Source organism: Mustela nivalis (assembly GCF_964662115.1).
Source record: "Mustela nivalis genome assembly, chromosome: 14".
NCBI lineage: Eukaryota > Metazoa > Chordata > Mammalia > Carnivora > Mustelidae > Mustela > Mustela nivalis.
The window spans coordinates 10,050,109-10,069,448 of record NC_139033.1 but is presented as its reverse complement, the minus strand read 5'-3'; the positions used below and the strand labels follow the sequence as shown (position 1 = coordinate 10,069,448).

Sequence of the window (19,340 nt, the reverse complement as noted above, 5' to 3'; positions counted from 1 at the left end):
TGCCATGGGGCAGGGACCATCTTATTAGCAGAGATGATTATAATTTGCCATAGACCACAGCATCAGCCCACCACCCGGCAGCCTTTGATCCACTGTGCCCCCACCGGGGCTATGTGGGGAGGACGTTGGGTTCCCTCCGTACTGTGGAGGTTAAGTGAGCAGCCTGCCTAGCTCAGAATTCCACTCTGCCACTTTCCAGCCATGTGACTGTGGGCAAGTGGTCTCTTTTCTCCATATTTGGGTCTCCTCACCAGTAAGCAGACAGGAACAACCCCTGCCCTGTAGAGATCATGTGAAGATGACATGAGGTCATGTGGGCACCCAATGGATGCTGTGTCGGTGTTGGCTTTAAAAAAATTTTTTAAAGGGCCAAGGAAAGTACATTTTGGAACGCAACATGCTACAGGAGATTTTGAGGCTGGAAATCTGGATGTTGATGTGAAATGAAGAGCTTTTGGTAAATCCAGTTGGCAATTCCAATTTATAGAAGAAATAAATTGTAGCCCAAACAGAACATCTGTGCCAGGCAGGAGCTGGCTCAACCTGGGACCCCGGGCCTCTGACCACCCTCCCAGAATTGTTTCTGCTCCAGCTGTAGAGTGTCCTATTCTGGATTCTTCTCCTGAGAACACCCTTACTCTCTCGGTTCTTAGGAGCATCCTGCAGACGCTGCTCAGAGTGTCTACCATGTGCTAAGTGCTTAGTAGAAATAAACTCCTAAGAACCCTGTGAGGGAGGAAAGTGTGTCCCATTGTATAGATGAGCAAACTGAGGCTCGTCTCCCAGCCAGTGAGTTTCCCTGTGGGGATTTGAATTGAGGTTTTCCAGACCCCAGGGAGCAGAGCCTAACCACCGCCGCCTGCTTCCTGCTGGGCACCTCTGCAGTCTCACGCCTCCCTGTATTACCTTTCAGGCTCCAGGCAGGCTGGTCCGTCCATCCCAGCAGTCAGCCCGACAGACAGAGGAAGCAGGAAGAGCTGACAGATGAGGAGAAGGAAATCATCAACAGAGTCATCGCTCGAGCTGAGAAAATGGAAGAGATGGAGCAGGAGCGAATTGGGTGAGGCCCGACACGTCCCATCCACGTGGAGAGCTGCCCTGGAGGCCTGAGGGCCAGCAGAGTGTGCGGCTGAGGGGTGCGCTGAGGTGGGGCGGACTGCCCTGGGATGTTGCCCCTCCCCCGCAACCATTGCCCCCTGCCCGGCGTCTGGCAGGACTGGAATCCTTGTGGCACGAGGTGGGAGAGCTCAGGAAGGAGAGAGGATGATCTGGGGACTGGCTAGAGAGGGGGCTTCATGGCTGGGGGTGCCTTACAGAGGGGGAGCTCTGAAAGGGTGGTGGGAGCTTGTCATTGGAGCTTGGGGGTCTGTGGTTGTGAGCACACGGCATCTGGGCCGATCCCAGCTACATAGAAATATGTTCTAGAAGCATGGTAGGCCAGAACGTACAGCCAAGGGAGAGGTAAGGAGCGGAGTGTCTGTCTAGGGATGGCATGTCAAACAGCGCATGCGCAATGAATTTATATAAGAGAACAACAGAAACGGATCCTGAAAAGGGGAGACAGCATGGGAGGGAGGCGACAGAGGTTAACCTGGTGGGTCTGGACTCCAAGAATGGTGGCGGGGTGGGGGTGGGGGGTTCATCCCAGCTCTCTGCTTGCCCGCTGTGGTTCCCCAGCACGATGCCTCACCTCTCTGAGCCCCTGTTCACGTGCTGGTCCAGTGGGGGACACGCCAGTCAATCTCACAGGGCTGTTGTAAACAGTAGGTGCGATGATGCACGTACACGTCCCAGACCCCAGGGACACTTCATTTTCATAAATGGAAAGAAGAAGGGAAAAAGTAGAGTTTGGAGGACAGAGCTTTTCAAAATGCATATGAGAGAGAAGCAAGGGATATAAGGAGGCCATGTGACGTGTGTGTCAGAAAGTGACAGCATCATGGAGGAAGGCCAGGGTTAGGGAGGGAGCAGTATGTGGGTGCTCTTACAAAGGGAGGAATGGGGGGATGGGGGTGGGGAGAGGGGATGAAAGGAGGATATGTGTATATGGGGGGCTCTTGGCATAGTGGTCAGGATGCCAGGCCCCTGGAGGGTCCTCCCAGACCAGGATCTCAAATGGACCCCCTCCTCCGCAGCCCCCTCCCCAGGTCCCATCTGCCTGGGGTGGCCTTTGCCAGTGGCTTACAACTGGTGTGGGCACTGAGGTGCCCCTTTAGCTCTCCACACACACTCTCAGCTGGGGTGAATGAGGATCTTGGGCAGAAAGTGGAAGTTGGTGCCTTTGGTCTGAGCCTCTGCAGATCATTTTACCCAGGGTGGGATGGGGACTGCTGCTGACAGATGACAGACACCTGCTCCGGCCGGTGTCAGCATCACCCTCCACCCTCCGTCTGCTTACACCGGAGGCTGCTGAAGGGGTAGGTCTGTGCTTGTGGGCTTGCATTCTTATTTCGCTTTTTAAAAGATATGCCAAGAGTGGGGAGTTCTGCAGGCAGGAGGTCTGTGAGTGTGAGTGTGAGTGTGTGTGTGTGTATGTGTTCACTTCACCCAACAATGGACCTCAGCCTTTTGAAGTGAGGGATACGGGTAATAAGGGTAAAAGCTTAAAAGCAAAACTCTTAGCCCTTTTCTGCCATAGCAATTACCACCAGATAACATCATTCCTATTTTGCATAATTAGTTTGACTATTGTATATCTCCCTGTCAGATTGTAAGATGATGGAAGGTAGAGGGTTCATTTATTTATTTATTTATTTATGCCTATTTGGTTCACTAGTGAATTCTCAGAGCCTACAACATAGTAGGGGTGCTGAAAAATAATTTGTTCAACGAGTGAGTGAACATGGCACACTGTGCTGCCCCCAATTACTTTAGACATAATGTGTCCTGTGACCTAGTGGGTGCCAGTTTCCAGGGAAGGTGCTCTGATTGGCTGGCTTGTGTCAGGGGCTGTCTCTCATCCAATCAACTGTGGCTGGGGGTACAGCCGTGTTGTACAAACAAGGCACGTGTGCTTCCTCTGGGGGAAAAGTTATGGCAGTCCCTCTGGGCAGAGCTTGCGCCTTCTAGAACAGGATAGATGGGTTCCCTACCTTGTCCTCTGTGTCTTATCATACCGCCCCAATTAGCTTGAGGGTGTGGTAGAATATTCTAGCACAGTGGTTAATTCCTGGGGCCCCTGAGTCAGAGATCCCTAGGTTCAAATTCCAGCTCTCCCCACACCCCCTCTATGTGACCTTAGGTAAGCCACTTTAACCTCTCTGTGCCTCAGTTTCCTCATCTGTAAAATGGGGACAGCATTAGCACCTAACTCTTAGTGAGTGTTTAATTAGGGTGCAAAGGGTTATCGTAGTGCCTGGCATAACCCCACATTCCATAAAGGGAGGCGGTCCTTTAAAGAGGAATTTGTTAAGGAAGCTCAGTTTTTGACCCTGACCAAGGCCTCCTCTAGAATTATGCCCTGAGACTCCTGTTTGGCAAGCCCTGGAATTCCAGCAGCCCTGGCTTCCCTAAGGGGAATTTGAGAGGCTTCCAGGGAGGCCGGGGCCAAGCCCTTTGATGACAGAGTGTTCCTTTGCTGAGATGGTATGCTTTCTGCCAGAGTGGGGGAGGACAGTGCTGCGGGATTCTGGCTGTGGCTCTCCTCCTGTACTGTTCCAGCAGCCGGTGCCTGCTGGTAGCATTGCCAGAGGCAAGCCCAATGTGATTTGTGTCTTGCGATCTCAAACCTGCCCTCATTCCTGTTCCCTCCATGCTTCCCTGGGAAGAGATCAGAGCAGAGTCAGATAAAAGCAAGATGACACATCAGACACAGAACAAGGCTCAAATGGGGTGCAATCGGGGCTCCCACTTCCAAACCTGGGGCTCTCTGTCAATGGCCCTTTGGGACCTCAGACCTGCTCCCCTCCCTCTAATAAGGCAAGTCAGGCTGATTCTGAGGATCCTGAGAATAGCTGGGTGTGTCTGATGGAGGACCATGCATTGGCTGGCCTTCTCAAAGCTAATGAGCTCCTTCTAACTGTTAAAATTGCAGATGTATCTGAGAATCTTTTCGGGTTCACACCAGCTCTGTGATGTGGAAGTTTCTTTCCTATTAATTGAGGGAAAGCCAACACGTAAATGATCATCATCATACTAGGTTTCATTTACTGAGCATTTACTATGTGCTGAACACTGAATCTAAAACTCCCTATGGATTAACTCTTTAACTGCTCCTCTCAACCTTGTTGAGTAGGTGCTACTATTGTCCTCCTTTTTCAGATGAGGAAACAGGGTCAGAGAGGTGATTGGCCCAAGGTCACTTGCCCGAGGTCACATAGAGCCAAGGTATACAGTCCTGTCAGGATGACCTCCAGCATTTTGCTTTTAATTCTTAGGTGTCTTTCCTAAAATCCTGGCCCCATGGAGATTTTATAAGCTCAGGTGTGAGGGGGACACTGTGCGACTAGAAGTGGGAGCCCTTTGTGGGCTGGCCTAGTGGTTTCTTCGAGTTCTCATTCACTGGTTTGAACCTCTAGATCTGCCGGTACTGCATGTTCCCTTGGCTCTCAGAGACCTGGGGAAGAATTGCCATCAGGCCTCCCAGGAGGCCCTCCCTCCCTGGGGCGCTTTGGCTAGAGCTGGCCACCCCAGGGAATCCCAGGCAAGCATCAGGCAAGAGCTACATCTCTCCTGGAAGCCTCTTTGCTTCTGTCCTGTGGGGTTGGGGGGGTGGGGTGGGGGAGGGGGATGGTGGGAAGCAGGGGAGGGGTGTCCAAACCTTGCTTCACCGCTCAGCCTACAACCCAGCTCTGCTCTCTTCAGCATCCCTGCAGGGAGAGATGATGGCCAGCAGGGAAACTCATTAAACAGCCTCCTTTTGCCCCCACATTCCTTATTGAGGTGCTGAGTGGGATAGCAGAGTTTATTTTTCACACCCCGAATGCTCTTTGCAGGAAAGGAAATGAATTCCAGGGAGATTGCTTGAGTCATCTCTTGTTCTATAACTGTTCTATAACAGTCACCTGGAACTTAGGGTCTCGAAGCAACAGCAGTTGTGATGTCTCATGATCCTGTGGGTTAAGCACTTGGACAGGGCTCTGCTGGGTGGGTTTTCTGCTCCATGTGGCGTGGGCTGGGGTCACTCGGCTGCATTCAGCTGGTGGCCGGGCTGCACTAGGAAGGCCACAAAAGCTCAGCTCCTATGTCTGTGCTTTGGTGCTCTCTTTGTGGCCCAGCCTTTCCATGGGATCTCTGCCCTTTCCGTGGGATCTCTGCCCTTTCTGTAATCTGGCCTGAGCTTCACATAAGAGCAGGATCCCAAGAGAGCAAAGATGGAAGTTGCTAGGATTCTTAGCAGCTGGGTCTGGAACCAGTGGGGCATCACCCCTCCACGTTCTCTTTGAGAGGGGAAATAGGTCCCTCCTCCTTCTGGAAGAACGACTTAGGCCCCCAGGGAAGGATGGCGTTAATGGTGGCCATCTTTGGAGACTCTACCACCTTAAGCAAAAAGGCGAGTTTCATATAAGGATTGGGAGCTATCTCAGGGGACCAAGGGGCAGGAGCACAGCCTAGCCTCAGGAAAGTTTCTTTTCTCCCCGCTTGGTTTTTATAGCCTCACTCCCCATACCTAGGGAAGGAAGTGCAATCGGGTCACCCATCTCTCATACCAGGGGTGCCAGGTCACATCGGCGTGGCTGCCAAGGGTGAGAAAGATGTTTGTGAGTTGGACAGACTCCCATAGGGTGTCCACCGGACTTTTCAGTGTATTGACTCTGCAGTTAAACATTTGCCTAGGAAAATCTGTTCATGGTTTTTGTTTTGTTTTTACCAACTAGCAGGCCCCTCTGCGTCCTTACATTTCTTTCTGTCCAGAGCCTCTCAAAGGCATTGGCTCACATATCCTGCCTGTGCCAAGGGACGGGTAGCCGGGTGGCTTCCATCTGAGGTCATTTTCCCTCAACAGATGGGCCCCCAAAAGTAATTAGGATTTGTCATTAACCTTGGTGTCCAGACGCTGTGATGGAGGAGGAAGGCAGAGAGACACGGGGAGACCTGTGGTTGACGGACTCTGTGGGATTCTGTCACTTCCCCATCTCCGTTCCATCATCTCCTATGTTTTTGGCACACAATTTTTCCAAAATGTGGACAGAGGGAGAAGTGAGTAATAAGATGTGTAACCTTGGTACATTGATTTAGGTTGATATGCTGACAGTAAGCCAGACCATGCTCTCCTCTTTCAAAAGGAAGACCCCCCACACACACTCTGGCCTTTTTTTTTTTTTTTTTTTTTTGACCTGGAGTCCTAAGTGTAAATAGGATTCAGGGGTTCGTAAGCATTTGTGCATGTGTCTGTGTATATTTTTTGAGAAGAAATATAATAGATTTCACCAGACTTGGCAGGGGGTGTGGGGGCTCTGACCCCTCCTATGAAAGAATCACTGAGGGATAGAACCTCAGTGTCCCCAGGCATTGGATCAATGGTTTCAAGGGTCCTCTCACATCAGTACTTTATGCAGCCTGTTTTTACAAGATGAACACGCAAGTCTTCCCAATTCCTTAAGTAGCCCAGTGTCTGGCATAAAACGGAGAACAAATGAATATGTGTTGGAGGGATAGTTCATGCTGAATGAATCCTAAACCCTAAGCCTCTCACTGAATCATTTTGACCTCATCGCTTTCTGGACCTTATCTCTAAAATGGGGAGTTGGACCATGGGGTCTCTGAGTCCTTCCAACCTGGGGTTTTTCAGCCATCATACTATGTGCATTTGAGGACAGATCATTTTTTGTGGTGTATACTGTTCTGGACATTGTAGGTGATTTTTTAGCAGAGTTCCTGGCCTCCGCCCACTAGATGCCTCTAGTAAACTTCCACCCAGCTAGGACAACCCCAGGTGTCTCCATCCATCACCACACACTCCCTGCTGAGAACTGCTGCTCTAGCCCTCTTGTCAGTGGTTCACTAAAGGGAGAAGAAAACAGACTTGAGAATTTTCCTGGTACCATGCTCCACGTCTAGGGAAATAAAACAGTAGCTCACTCTTACAAAGCTCCACGTGCCAGCCCTGTGCTCGAAGCTTTATATAGATTCCTTTATGTAATTTCTGTAACAATCCTATGCATGGCGCCATGTTATCATCATTCCCATTTTACAGATGAGGAAATTGAGGCACAGAGAGGTTAAGCAACTTGCCCAGGGTCACACAGTTAAAAAGCAATAGAACTGAGAATTATAACCCCAGGCAGGCTGGCTCTAGGGCTAGAGTCTTAACTCTGCTGTTCTGTAGAAAAGCAAGTATTTATTTGCCAAGCGCTGTGCTAGGGCCTTCCAAATATGTTACATGTCCTTTTACCTCCTTAATGTCCTCATTGAGAGACAGATTGTTGTCCTTGCCATATGGCTGAAAAAACCTGAAGCTCAGTGAGGTTCAGACACTTGCCCAGGGGCACACAGCTTTTACAGGACCAAACCAGGGTTTTGAACTTGAATCTGTCTCTCTACTTTATCCTGTTGCCTTCCGGGGTGCATGGAGGGAAGGCAGATTGACAAGTGGGTTAAGGGATTTAGGGGTGTCTTGGATCTTCACCCAGGCTAACCGGTTCTGTCTCACACACTTCTTCCTTCAGCGGGACAGTTCCTGTCTCTCCATGGCAGTGACCCTCGTCCTCTTCCTCCCACCCCCGGCTCCAGGCCAGGCTTGGGGAGGGATTAGAAGGAGCTCTACCCCTAAACACTACAGAGAAACAAAGACTTCATTCTTCTACAGGGGGCAACTACATCTGGGCAGCCAGACCTAACCTCCGGCGCCATCTCTGCCCCTCGCACACCCTATGTGCCTCGGTTTCCCATCTGTAAAATGGGGATGAATTATGGAGCTGTTTTCACAGGTTGTAGATGGCCTAAGGAAAACAACACATGGAGGGCTCCTGGGTGGCGCAGTCGGTTGGGTTTCTGACTCTTGGTTTCGGCTTGAGTCGTGATTTGGGGGTCATGGGATCGGGCCCGGCGTCGGGCTCTGCACCTGGTGAGGAGTCTGCTTGGGACTTTCTCTCCTTCTACCCTTCCACCCCCTCAAATAAACAAAAAAATCTTCAAAGAAAGAAAGAAACAGTGCATACGGAATACTTAGCACAGCACCTGGTATCCGCGACTATCGCTGGGTTTATAATGACCCAGCTCCTTGCTTGGCATTGACAGACTTACCTTAGCTCTGCTGAATCCTCCAGAAGTCTTTCTGTCTTGGCTCCCTTGTCTCCAGCTCTGAGCTGAGGTGACCCTCTTCCCAAAGAGCTGAGGCCTGAGCAGGAATACCATTCCCCAATCCATCAAGGAGAGAAATGAGGATCTACAGCTCCCCAGGTGTCAACAGCAATAAACAACAGTGAGGATTAATGAGTCTGAAATGCTCACGTCCCGCATGCCGGCCAAACGGCTTCATGATAGAGCAGCTCAGTCATTTAAGGACAGGCTCCTGAGAGACCTTGGCCATGGAGACTCAGGCCGGCCCTCCTCAGAGCAGCCATATCCCCGTTCACAGCAGAGGATCTGATGAGAAAACGCCAAGTTTAATAAACTTAACAGTAATATCCTCCCCCGCTGGGCAATTAGGGGGAGGGGAAAAGCTGCACGATCGGGAATTGATGGTGTGTGAGAGAGAGAGAAAAAACAGAGGGAGAGCCAGAGAGAGAGAGACAACATGACATCCACTCTCCCACTTTGTGCAATTTTTACAAATCGCATGTGATCACAGCCCACCGCTGCTCTAAAGGCGGCCGCTCCAGCCGCATCCCAGCAGTGGCGCAGCCCCGGCCATTTCCCCGACTGAGGACTTGCCTGCAAAGCCATCATGCCTCATGGGCAGGGTACCTCGTCTCCATAGCACACCACATTAAGCCTATTTCCCCACATAATCGTAGCTCCACTAGCCTTCTCTCAACATTCATCGAGACACTCCAGTGCAGAAGCAACTGCCTGAATGTTTCTGAGGCCAGTTTGCACCTGTTGAGGGAACCCGGGCTTTAGGAACAGGAAGGGTCAGCCCACGATGTGGTTTCTGTCCTTGTCTACACAAGGCAGCCAAACGGGGCTAGGCTTTCTGCGACCTGTGCATGAGAAGGCACGTTCTGCGTGTAGGTATGATCGCTCACAGGTCTGTGATCGTGCATGGGTGTACTCACAGATGCACGTGGACCTGTGCCTCGAGGGGTGTGCCCGTGGATGAATGTGTTCACCTGTGTGGATACGGACCATCCCTGTCTGTTTCTAGTCATCGCTGCTCCTTCAAAGGCTTTTTCAAAAGACAGATTTCCTGGGGTATAGGGAGTTGTAAAAGCCACAGATTTCCAGAAGAAATAATTAGTAGCAACCATTACTGAGTAGTTATCATGTTCCAGTCATTTTACAAAAACACTCTTACTTTATTTTGGCTACAACCCTAGGAGGTCAGAACTGTGTTTTCCCCGGTTTACAGATGAAAAAGAGAGGCTCAGAAAGGTTAAGTAACTTTCTTGGGGGATCCCAGAGCGGGGAAATGGCAAAGCCAAATAGGGACCCAGGCAAGCTCCCCCCGGAATTGGCACCCCAAGCCTTGCATCACTGCCTGTTTCTAAATTCTGGAAGTGTGTGCATGCCTGTGTGTGTGTGTACCTGTGTGTAGGGACTCTGAGTGCCTGGAGAAGGTGTTCAGGATCCTGAGAGCCCAAAGTTTGGCTTGTCTGACATCCACAGTGAGGCATAGGGATATTTTGCCCAAACCTTGCTCTGGAGAGGAGGGCAGAAGTCTTGATTCAGACGTGAGTCAGGTGGACATGGGACCTGGGTGGCAGATGGGGCAGGAATGTGGGTGTGGTAGGCAGAATAATGGCCCTCTGCCCCACAACCCTAGATGTCCACACCTTAATCCCTGGAAACCTACAGATCTGTTACCTTCCATGGCAAAAGGGACTTTGCCGATGGGATTAAGACTCTTCGGATGGGATGATTATCCGGTGGACCCAGTGTAATCACATGGGTCCCTATAAAAGGGAGGCAGGAGGGTCAGAGTCATAGCAAGATTGGAAAATGCTACACTTGCTGGCTTTGAAGATGGAGGAAGGGTCATGACCCAAGGACTACAGGCAGCTGCTAGAAACTGGGAAAGGCAAAGGAATGGATTTGCTCCCAGAGCCTCGAGAAAGAATACAGCCCTCCCAGCACCTTGACTTGAGCCCAGTGAAACCCCTGTCAGACATCTGGTCTCCAGAACCGTGATGGTGATAAATACATGTTCTTTTAAGCCATTAAGATTGCATTGACTTGCTACATCAGCAATAGGAAATTAACACACTGGGCAGCTTCCCAGAGCCTGCTATTGGGCAACGGGATTTCATGGCCCTCCTGCTACTGTACTCTTAGCAGTACTGAGTTAGACCCACAGGGGATAATCCTGTGGTTTCCAGAGACCCGGTCCAGCTCCACATGTAGACAAAGTCTGGGGACTTACCTGCCTCTTTCTGCCTGGACCCACGGCAGCATCTGAAACTCTCATAGCTCTGAGTGTCTCAAGGGCTCCATTCTTATGTCCACTTGTTGTCTCAAAATGGGGGTGTTGAGTCTCCTCTACCTAAAGCTTCTTGATGCTATCCCATCAAGACCCAGCATGGAGCAGGCACTGCCCACCCCTCCAGCCTCATCTTCTTCCATCCAGCCCATGAGCCATGCTGAGTGTGTCACAGGGCCTTTGCACATGCTGTTTCCTCTTCTTCCAAGTGCTTTTTCTTGCCCTCTTTACTGGGTCAGCTCCTCTTTATGCTCAGATCTCAATTCGATGGTCGCTTCCTCCGAGGTCCCTTCTTGATGGTTCCTGTCCCTCTCTTCTGCCTTCTCCTGACCACTGATACTTGTCCTTCAGAGAGCTTACTATGAGTGTGATTATGATGATCTGTGTGATGAATTCAGTAAGGCCCAAGCCCTCTCTATAATGCCAGCTCCACTCAAGCAGGGACTCACCTGTTTTGCTCCCTCTTGGGTCCTCATTGTCTGCTTGGCACATGGCAAGCACTCCATAAATATCAGAAGGAATGAGTAGCCCATCTGCTTCCATTCGGATAGCAAGTTCAGACCAAGTTGGGAATCCACTTCCCGCCACCTCCAGGGCTGGTCTGCTGGGACCCAGAAGAGGAGACATAGACTTTCTGGTGCTTCTGGAAGCGTCCTGGGAAATGGGAAACATCACAGAGTAAGCAGCAGCTCCTCTTAAGCACCCAGCCTGGTGATGGATGGGTTTCCTGGACGCAGGGCATGAGTGGTAGTCGTAAAGTTAATCGGGCATGTAAAGACATAACTAGAGAGTGACAGGCACGTACGGTGTCCAGCTAATTGGGCTCTTAATGTGGAGGCATTAGACAGGCAAACAGAACAGGCCGCCGATGCAGAGAGGGCCTTGTCTTCGACATGGAGGGACCTTCTGTTTCAAGACGCCCTGGGAAGTCGCGGCGTTTCAGCCTCAGGATCTGAGATTCCCTGACTGGTGCCCGTGGGAGGAAACTTGAGCTTCACCTCGTCTAACCCCCTCACAGTAAAGTCTGGGAAAAGGGCTCCCAGAGAACAGAGGCTTTTTAAGGTCTTTGACTGGAGAGAGAGAGAGAAGGTAGGATTCAAACCACGTCTTTTAACCCTGCCTTCCCAGCTCTCTAGCTTCAAAAATGCATTTTCTCTTCTAAAATAAAGGCAACACATGTTTGTGGTGGGAGGTTAAGGAAGCATATGGGGAGGCCAGCTAATCGGGTGCTGGAGGACTGAGGGAGACAGAGGCATTAAAGAAGCAAATAAAAAAAAAAAAAAAAAGGAAATAAACGTTACTTATAATCCCACCACCCAGTGATTCTCACTGTGAATATTTGGGTGTGTTTCCTTTCTGATTTCCCTTTTTTTTTTTTTTTTTGTCATGAAATTTGTTGCACGTGTTCCAAACCCCAGTATGCACCCTGACTACAGTTCTACATCCTGGGTTTTGGGGTGGGGGTCTTTTTCCTCCTTTAGCATAATAAGGAGGACATTCTCCCATGCGGGTTTGCCCTCTTGCTCCCTTTCTTCCTTCAGTGCTTCCCCAGTGTGCCTAGGAATTCAGCAACATCAGAATCACAGAGGGAGCCGCCCTGAGACTCAGATTCCCAGACCCCGCCTCCATCCCACAGCATCACTGTCTCCAAACTGCGCGCTCTCCCCATGTGATCCCCAGGCAGATCCAATTTTGAGAGCACCCCCACCCCACCCCTCCACATTGCCCATGCATGGCTCCCCGAAGGGCTGCTCAGGGGGCATCTGCAGACCCATAGCTGACAAGGTCGGAGGCGGGGCTCCATGCCTCTGTATCCTTTTTGAACGCATGGAGGGTTGCCGGCATCCCTTGGGGTGCACACAGGGTGCTCCTGCCAAGACTGGGATAAAGAAGCCAAAATGTTTCATCACCAGGATAAAGACCCATCGGTGACCCGCGGTCTTCCGTGACGTAATTTTGATTTAGGTTCCTGCAACGTTTCCGTGCTAAGTTTATGACCTTTGGCAGTGGCAGCTGTCCATGCTGAGGTCCTAGCACCGGGGGCTGCAGGGAGCGTATCCACACGAGTGGGCTGCAGGAAAGATCTTGGAGCAGAGGAGGAAGGTGTGCTCGTCCCAGCCCACGTGCGTTTCTGTCCTGATTGGTCTCTGCCGAATTCATGAGTAACAAGGGTTCCTGAGCTGAGACCTCTGAATAATGATCTTAAATCTGTTGTTTTTCCATGCCATTTGCTGTACTGATAGGAGCTAATGAGACTCTCCCCATATAAGGCCTGTTCATGGGGCCTTTTGGCATTTAGGAGTGAATGGTGCAAGAAACAAGCATCTGGGTAGAGTCTTAAGAATGCGGGTTTAAATGGTGAGTGAGTCTGTGGCCTTGATTTTCCAAGAGAGGCAGGAAAGCCTCTGAGACTCCTGAGTAGAACGCACTGTGGTTTAGAATTGGGTCATCTGGTCTGGGCTGTCTTCCTGAGGCTTGACCTGAGGCGGGAAGCCAGAAGGGTTTCATGGAAAGCGGCGATGATTTCCTGACCCAGAGAACTAGATGCTCACCCTCGCTGAGCAGCCCCAGGCCAGTCTCTCACCCTCTCTGTGCTGGGGGCCCTGCCCTGCCAGAGTAAGAAGAACAAACAAAATCTCACCATTTCCTGGCTAGGGCAGTGGATAAAGGAAGAAATAGTAAAAGAGGAAAATGTGTATGAGGAAAGTGTCATCATGAATTCACCAAGGAACCCTGGGGTGCCATAAAGCACAGTTTGACCACCGCTGATTCAGCCCGACACCTTCTCTTTTACAGATGAGGAAACAAGTCCAGAGAGGCAAAATCCAGGGCCAAACTTCAGATTTCTCAACCCTACATTGAGGGCTCTTCAGGGAAACAAAATGCTGGGGGCAGCTGCGGGGTGTCTCGTCCCAAGCTCGGGCAAGTGAGAGGTAGAGGGACGGAAGCAGCCGGGGTAACTGCGTGTGTGTAACTTGGTGCTTACCAATGACTGAGGGTCTCCCTTAGTGCGGGGGCTACAAGCGGTGTTGAGCAGAGTGGAGATCAGACCGCTGAAGAAGATGCCTGTGGCTCTGTTCCAGAGCCACAGAGTGGCTGGGTGGAATTGCAGTTAAGAACAGGGACTCCAGACCGACTGTGCCTGGGTCTGGATCCCAGCTTTCTCCACCTCCCACTGTGAGACTGGTGTACATCCCTTAACCCCTCAGGTTTCCCACTTGGAAAATAGGGACAAGAATAGTGCTCAGCGTAGTGTGCTGCTGGAGGGACTCGTTAAGAAGATCCAGGGGAAGGGCTTCGCTCTGCACCTGGCACATAGTAAGTGCTCAGTAAACACCAGCAAATGGCATTCTAGATGGAGGTTCTGCGACCTCAGGCTGGGGCTGGCGCCTGGTGACTGCCCCGCCTGTCATCCTATAGAAACAGTTTCTAGGGAGAGCACAGGGAGGGCGAGAGAGGGAAGAGGAGAAGGAGAAGGAGAGGGTCGCTCTGGCTCTGCGCATCCAGCCTCCCGAAGCAGCTCTGTCCGATGTGGGTCACAGTGGAGGCTCTGGGGGCCTACAGGCTGCTCTTGGCCCCTCCCGGGGCGGAGCGGCTCTCTGATGAATGAAGCACAAAGGGAGAAGCTGCTATTTATAACACTGGGAGTCAGAGCACTTGGAGGGGAAGGCAGGAACAAAGAGGGCCTGTGGGGAGAGTCTGCAGCAGGTGGCTGCCAGGCAGGGCGGCCGGAGATCTTCTAGAGCCTGTGATTCCCAAATTGTCTCCCAGCAGTTCTCATGCCCACGGTGCCCACGGGTGGGATTCGGCCCATGGGGGGAGTGGGGGCAGGGTCCAGCTGCATCCCGGGAAGGGGAGCAGGTGTGCTAGGGATGGGGGTAGAGAAGGCCCACGATGACGAGCAGCTGCAAGTAAACTCGGAGATGCCAATGAAGACATCCAAGTGAAGACGTCAGGGAGACAATTAGATAAACAGAGCTGGAGCTCAGAAGGCAGCTTCCCTGGAGGAGGTGACAGGAGACAGAGAAAGTCTAGATCAGGTGCTTAGCCTGAGGTCAATAGAATTGGACGATATGGGACATGGGTCTGCCGTGGTCTGAACACGTATCAGAATTTCACCTACGTGTGCCTTATTTTGGGGAAGAGTCCAGCAGTCACCATCAGACACTCAGGAACCCAGGACTCAGAGAAGGGAGACCTCAGCTTGATACCGTGGGAGATGCCAGTGGTCCCTGGTCCTGTAGAGCCCTCCTGACTCTGCATCTGCTTCCAGGCGCCTGGTGGACCGTCTGGAGAACATGAGGAAGAATGTGGCCGGGGATGGGGTGAACCGCTGCATCCTGTGTGGAGAACAGCTGAGGATGCTGGGCTCCGCCTGTGTGGTGTGTGAGGACTGTAAGAAGGTACCGCCACCCTCCTCTCCCTGCTTCCCCGCCCATCTCATGCACGGGGCCAGACCTGGGCTCCAGCCAAGCCCTGGGTCTTGGGGATGGAACTTGGATCCTGAAGCATGTTTGCCAACATATATACTCCTTTGGAGGTGCTCCGATGCCTGACTATCTTCTAGGCAGCCCTGATTCTGGTTCCTGTCCGAGAAGATGCTCTGACTCTTCTGTCCCCTTGGACCTCAGCTCCATCCAGGGTGAACTAGGACTTGAGCTATGGTTAAGTCTCCAAGTGTCCTGGTTGTGGCTGAGCGAGTTATGTATCAGGCTCAAAAGTGTGCCAGGCATGTGTCTACACCGTGTGTACATGGAGGGTTGGCCCAGCCTCTCTTACCCTGGCTTAGAAAGCTCCTCTCCGGCCAAGTTAGAGCCATTGATTGGGCTTCTTGAGCATTTTTTCTTGAAGGGGAGTCTTCTGTGCTCCCTCCTCCTGCACCTTCCCCTCAAGCTGTCAGCCCTTGAGTCGGCCCGTGAGTTCCAGGACACGATACAACTACCCTTGGTTCTGCCCGATTCCCAGGAGAGGGATGTGGGGTTGCACCTGAGCTGGGGACATCCATAATGTCACTTGGCATCTCCTGCTTGGGGTCCCCCTTAGCATTTAGAATGCAATACCGGGGAAAGTTTATCCAAGCTAAAACACTTACCGGCTGTAGTCCATGAGATAGCAAAAGCTTCATGACCTATTGGGTTTTCCTTTTTGTCTTGACTGCCAGGCAACTCAGCCAAAATATAATGTTCAAACCATCACACAGTCATAGCTTTTATAAGGATAACTTTGTTCTCCTCAGAGAGCTGAACCTGCAACCACAAGCCAGGTTAGGTCCAATTCATGGGGAAAGAAAGAAGAACCAGTTTAATAAACAAACAAATATATGGGCCTCTCTACTGGGAAAACCAGGTCCATGATCTCCCCTGTGTGGACACTGAAAACTCGGACCCCACAGGGACTCTTGGAGAACTCAAGAGAATTTACTCATCCAGGGCTGGAGAGTGACTCTAGTTCTTGTTGGAAAGCAAGACTCAGACTGGAACTTGAATCCTAATTGGCCTTGGCCATGGGAGGGAGGTGAGGAAGAGAGAGCTCAAGCTCTTGACATCCATCAAGAGAGAATGGGGCTTAACGGCCACCCTTCCCAGTCCCTTCGCCCCGATCGCTGGCAGCTCAGACAGAGCCTGGCATGTCTGAGTGTGCTCTGGCCTATATTTTGTCCCCAGAATGTCTGCACCAAGTGCGGAGTGGAGACCTCCAATAACCGCCCGCATCCCGTGTGGTTATGCAAAATCTGCCTGGAGCAGAGAGAGGTGAGTGCATTAGTCCCGTCTGGCTTTGGGGACACCCTTCCGTGTTAGTCCAGCTCCCCCTTCCTCACTGTAACCAGGGGAACAGGGTGGCAGCCGCGGGCTGGGGAACCGGGTAAGGGATTGGTACAGAGTTGCCAGCTCAGCGGTGAACGCTGGCGGAAGAGTGATGTATGAGTGAATTTCTCTTCTCCCCCTTCCGTTGACTTTTCTCTTCCTAGAAGTAGGGAGTGTACACATTTAAGAGGTGGAAGGCTTGGAGTCCGCTTACGGTCCTTCCACTCTCTTGTGGGGTAACCTTATGGCAGTTCCTCACCTTTCTGACATTCAGCTTTCTCCATCAAGAAAATGGGTATACTTAGACCCGGCTACTGAGTGTTTGGGGGATAGTGTGTGAGTCACATAGGAATTGTGACAGGCTCTGTACTGTGGGCAGGGAACAATGTATTTTTTTAAAAAAGATTGCTTTTATTTATTTGACAGACAGAGATCACAAGTAGGCAGAGAGGCAGGCAGAGAGAGAGAGGGAAGCAGACTCCCTGCTGAGCAGAGAGCCCAATGCGGGGCTCCATACAAGGACCCTGAGATCATGACCTGAGAGGAAGGCAGAGGCTTTAACCCACTGAGCTACCCAGGTGCCCCCTGCAGGGAGCAATGTTAAAAACTGGCACTTGTGGAAGCAGTACTCTTAGTGCTTGGCCGCCGTGTCTTCATCCTGTCTTCCCCTAGGTGTGGAAGCGATCCGGAGCATGGTTCTTCAAGGGCTTCCCCAAACAGGTCCTCCCACAGCCTATGCCCATAAAGAAGACCAAGCCCCAGCAACCTGTCACTGAACCTGCTGTTCCTGAGCAGGTCACACCTGAGCCCAAGCATGCGGCCCGGGCTCCAAGCCGAGGTAAGACAAAACAACTTCTCCTTTTAAGACCAAGGACACATCTTGGCTAACTGGTCTACCTGGAGCATGTCCTGACATCATGTCTTGTGTTTCCACCTAGCTGGTGGACAGCCAGCCTCAGGGCTTGGGTTTAGGACCCCTTTGTCCTCTGCGCAGCTCAGAGGAAGAACCCTTTTCAAGAAAGCAGCCCAGGAAACCAGTTGGAGCTTCCTCAAAAAGTCAAAGATAGGGCTACGCTACAATCTAGCAGTTGCACTACTGGGTATTTACCCAAAGAATACAAAACACGAATTCAGAGGGGTACAAGCATCCCAATGTTTATAGTGGCATTGTTTACAGTAGCCAAGATAGGGAAGCAGCCTGTGTCCACCAATTGATGAATGAATAAAGAAGACATGGTAGCCATAAATATAGAGATATACACAATGGAATATTACTCAGCCATGAAAAATAATGACATCATGCCGTTTACAACAACATGGATGGAGCTAGAGAGTATAATGCTAAGTCAGGCAGAGAAAGATGAGCACCGTATGATTTCACTCATATGTGGAATTCCAGAGGCCACAAGTGAGCAAAGGGAGGGAGAGAAACCAAGATATAGTCCCTTAACTGTAGAGAACACACTGATGGCTACCGGAGGGGAGCGGTGGGGGATGGGTGAAGGAAGTGACGGGGATGGAAGAGGGCACTTGTCATGATGAGCACAGGGTCTTGTGTCTAAGTGTTGAATCACTATATTGTATATCTGGGATGAATGTAACACTGCATAGTGAAGTGTGATACAGCGGCACTATCGTATCGTATAGTGCAATATGGTAACACTCTTGTCCAATGGTGAAATTAAAATAAAAACTTTTTTTTAAAGATTATTTACTGTATTTATTTTTTTTAATTTTTAATTTTTAATTTTTTATAAACATTTAAAATTAGTCTTTTATTTATTTATTTGACAGACAGATTTAGGCAGAGAGGCAGGCAGAGAGAGGAAAGGACTCGGGCTTCCTGCTGAGCAGAGGTCCCGATGTGGGGCTCGATCCCAGGACCCCGGGATCATGACCTGAGCTGAAGGCAGAGGCTTTAAGCCACTGAGCCACCCAGGTGCCCCTAAAATAAAAACTTTTTAAAAGGAAAGGGTCGCACAGGGAACTCTCCAGCAACGCCAGGCGGCCAACACCTTTCGTTGTCATCTCTGATGGAGTATTTAGAGGTACCACGGAGGTGGAAATTAAAATTAGAAACTGAGAGACTCCCATCATCGTGGTACACACTGGAGCCTGAGTGGGACTTGCTGGGAAGGACCTCCTTGTCCCTGCGACTCCTATCAACCATCAGTAGAGTATCTGAAATTGTACTAATTAAAAGTGAAAGATGAGTAAAAGGGAAATTGCTAAAAGGAAATTACCATGGCTATAGATATTATCATCCTTATCCAAGTAATATTATTAATTAGTAAAATGAATGATAAAAGGGAGAGGCAAAAAAATAAAAAAGGAAAAAAGCAACTCTAATACGAACATGTTTTAACTGCCTGAGACCAGTAGACTTGACCAGACGAGGCCCTTGTAATGAGCTCAGTGAACACTAAGTGATAAAATCTGGTCTGAATGTCAGTTCTGGAGGTCAGTGCCGCCAGCAATGCTTCTGAAAGGTAGGTGGTAGTCGAAGGTCTCCGAGCTGAAATGTCCTACTGGGTCTCCCATAAGATGACTTCTCAAGGGGTCCTGTACAGTGCTTGGCACCCAAAACACATCCTCCAGATGCTTTCTTCCCGAAGTGGCCCAAGCCAAGTCTATTCCTTGCAGAGAATTACCGAATTCTCAACATATACCACGTCCCCAAGGAGCCCCCAGTCTAACCTCCACAACAGCCTTCTTCCTGGTTAAGCTTTCCCCGCTGTAGACTGGGAAGACTGCACAGCCTCACCATCAAGATCTGGGACATCTGAGACCAGGATGACCCGAATCTCAGTTCTAGCTCTACGAGTCACCTAGCCTTCTGAGACTCTCCTCGTCTGTGAAATGGGGTTAATAACTCACTGGGTTACTGTGAAGATTAAATGAGATACTAGATGGTAGGTGCTTTGCAGAATGTAGTGCTTAGTAAATATTAACCAATATCGTATAATGTTAAAGACACAAACACACACATCACACACATCGATAGTATGAATGAGCTT

At 50.6% G+C, this 19,340-nt stretch overlaps 1 protein-coding gene across 3 annotated transcripts in view; it reads left to right on the top strand.

The window, feature by feature from the left end:
• The window catches only part of RPH3A (rabphilin 3A), a 255,224-nt gene that overhangs the window by 200,977 nt on the left and 34,907 nt on the right, over nt 1-19,340 (top strand). For all 3 annotated transcript variants that reach the window (XM_082698404.1, XM_082698405.1, XM_082698403.1), the window contains 4 exons: nt 914-1,060; nt 14,793-14,922; nt 16,183-16,269; nt 16,996-17,161. In XM_082698404.1, the coding sequence (XP_082554530.1) occupies nt 914-1,060; nt 14,793-14,922; nt 16,183-16,269; nt 16,996-17,161 (530 nt within the window). The remainder of the gene's footprint in view (nt 1-913; nt 1,061-14,792; nt 14,923-16,182; nt 16,270-16,995; nt 17,162-19,340) is intronic.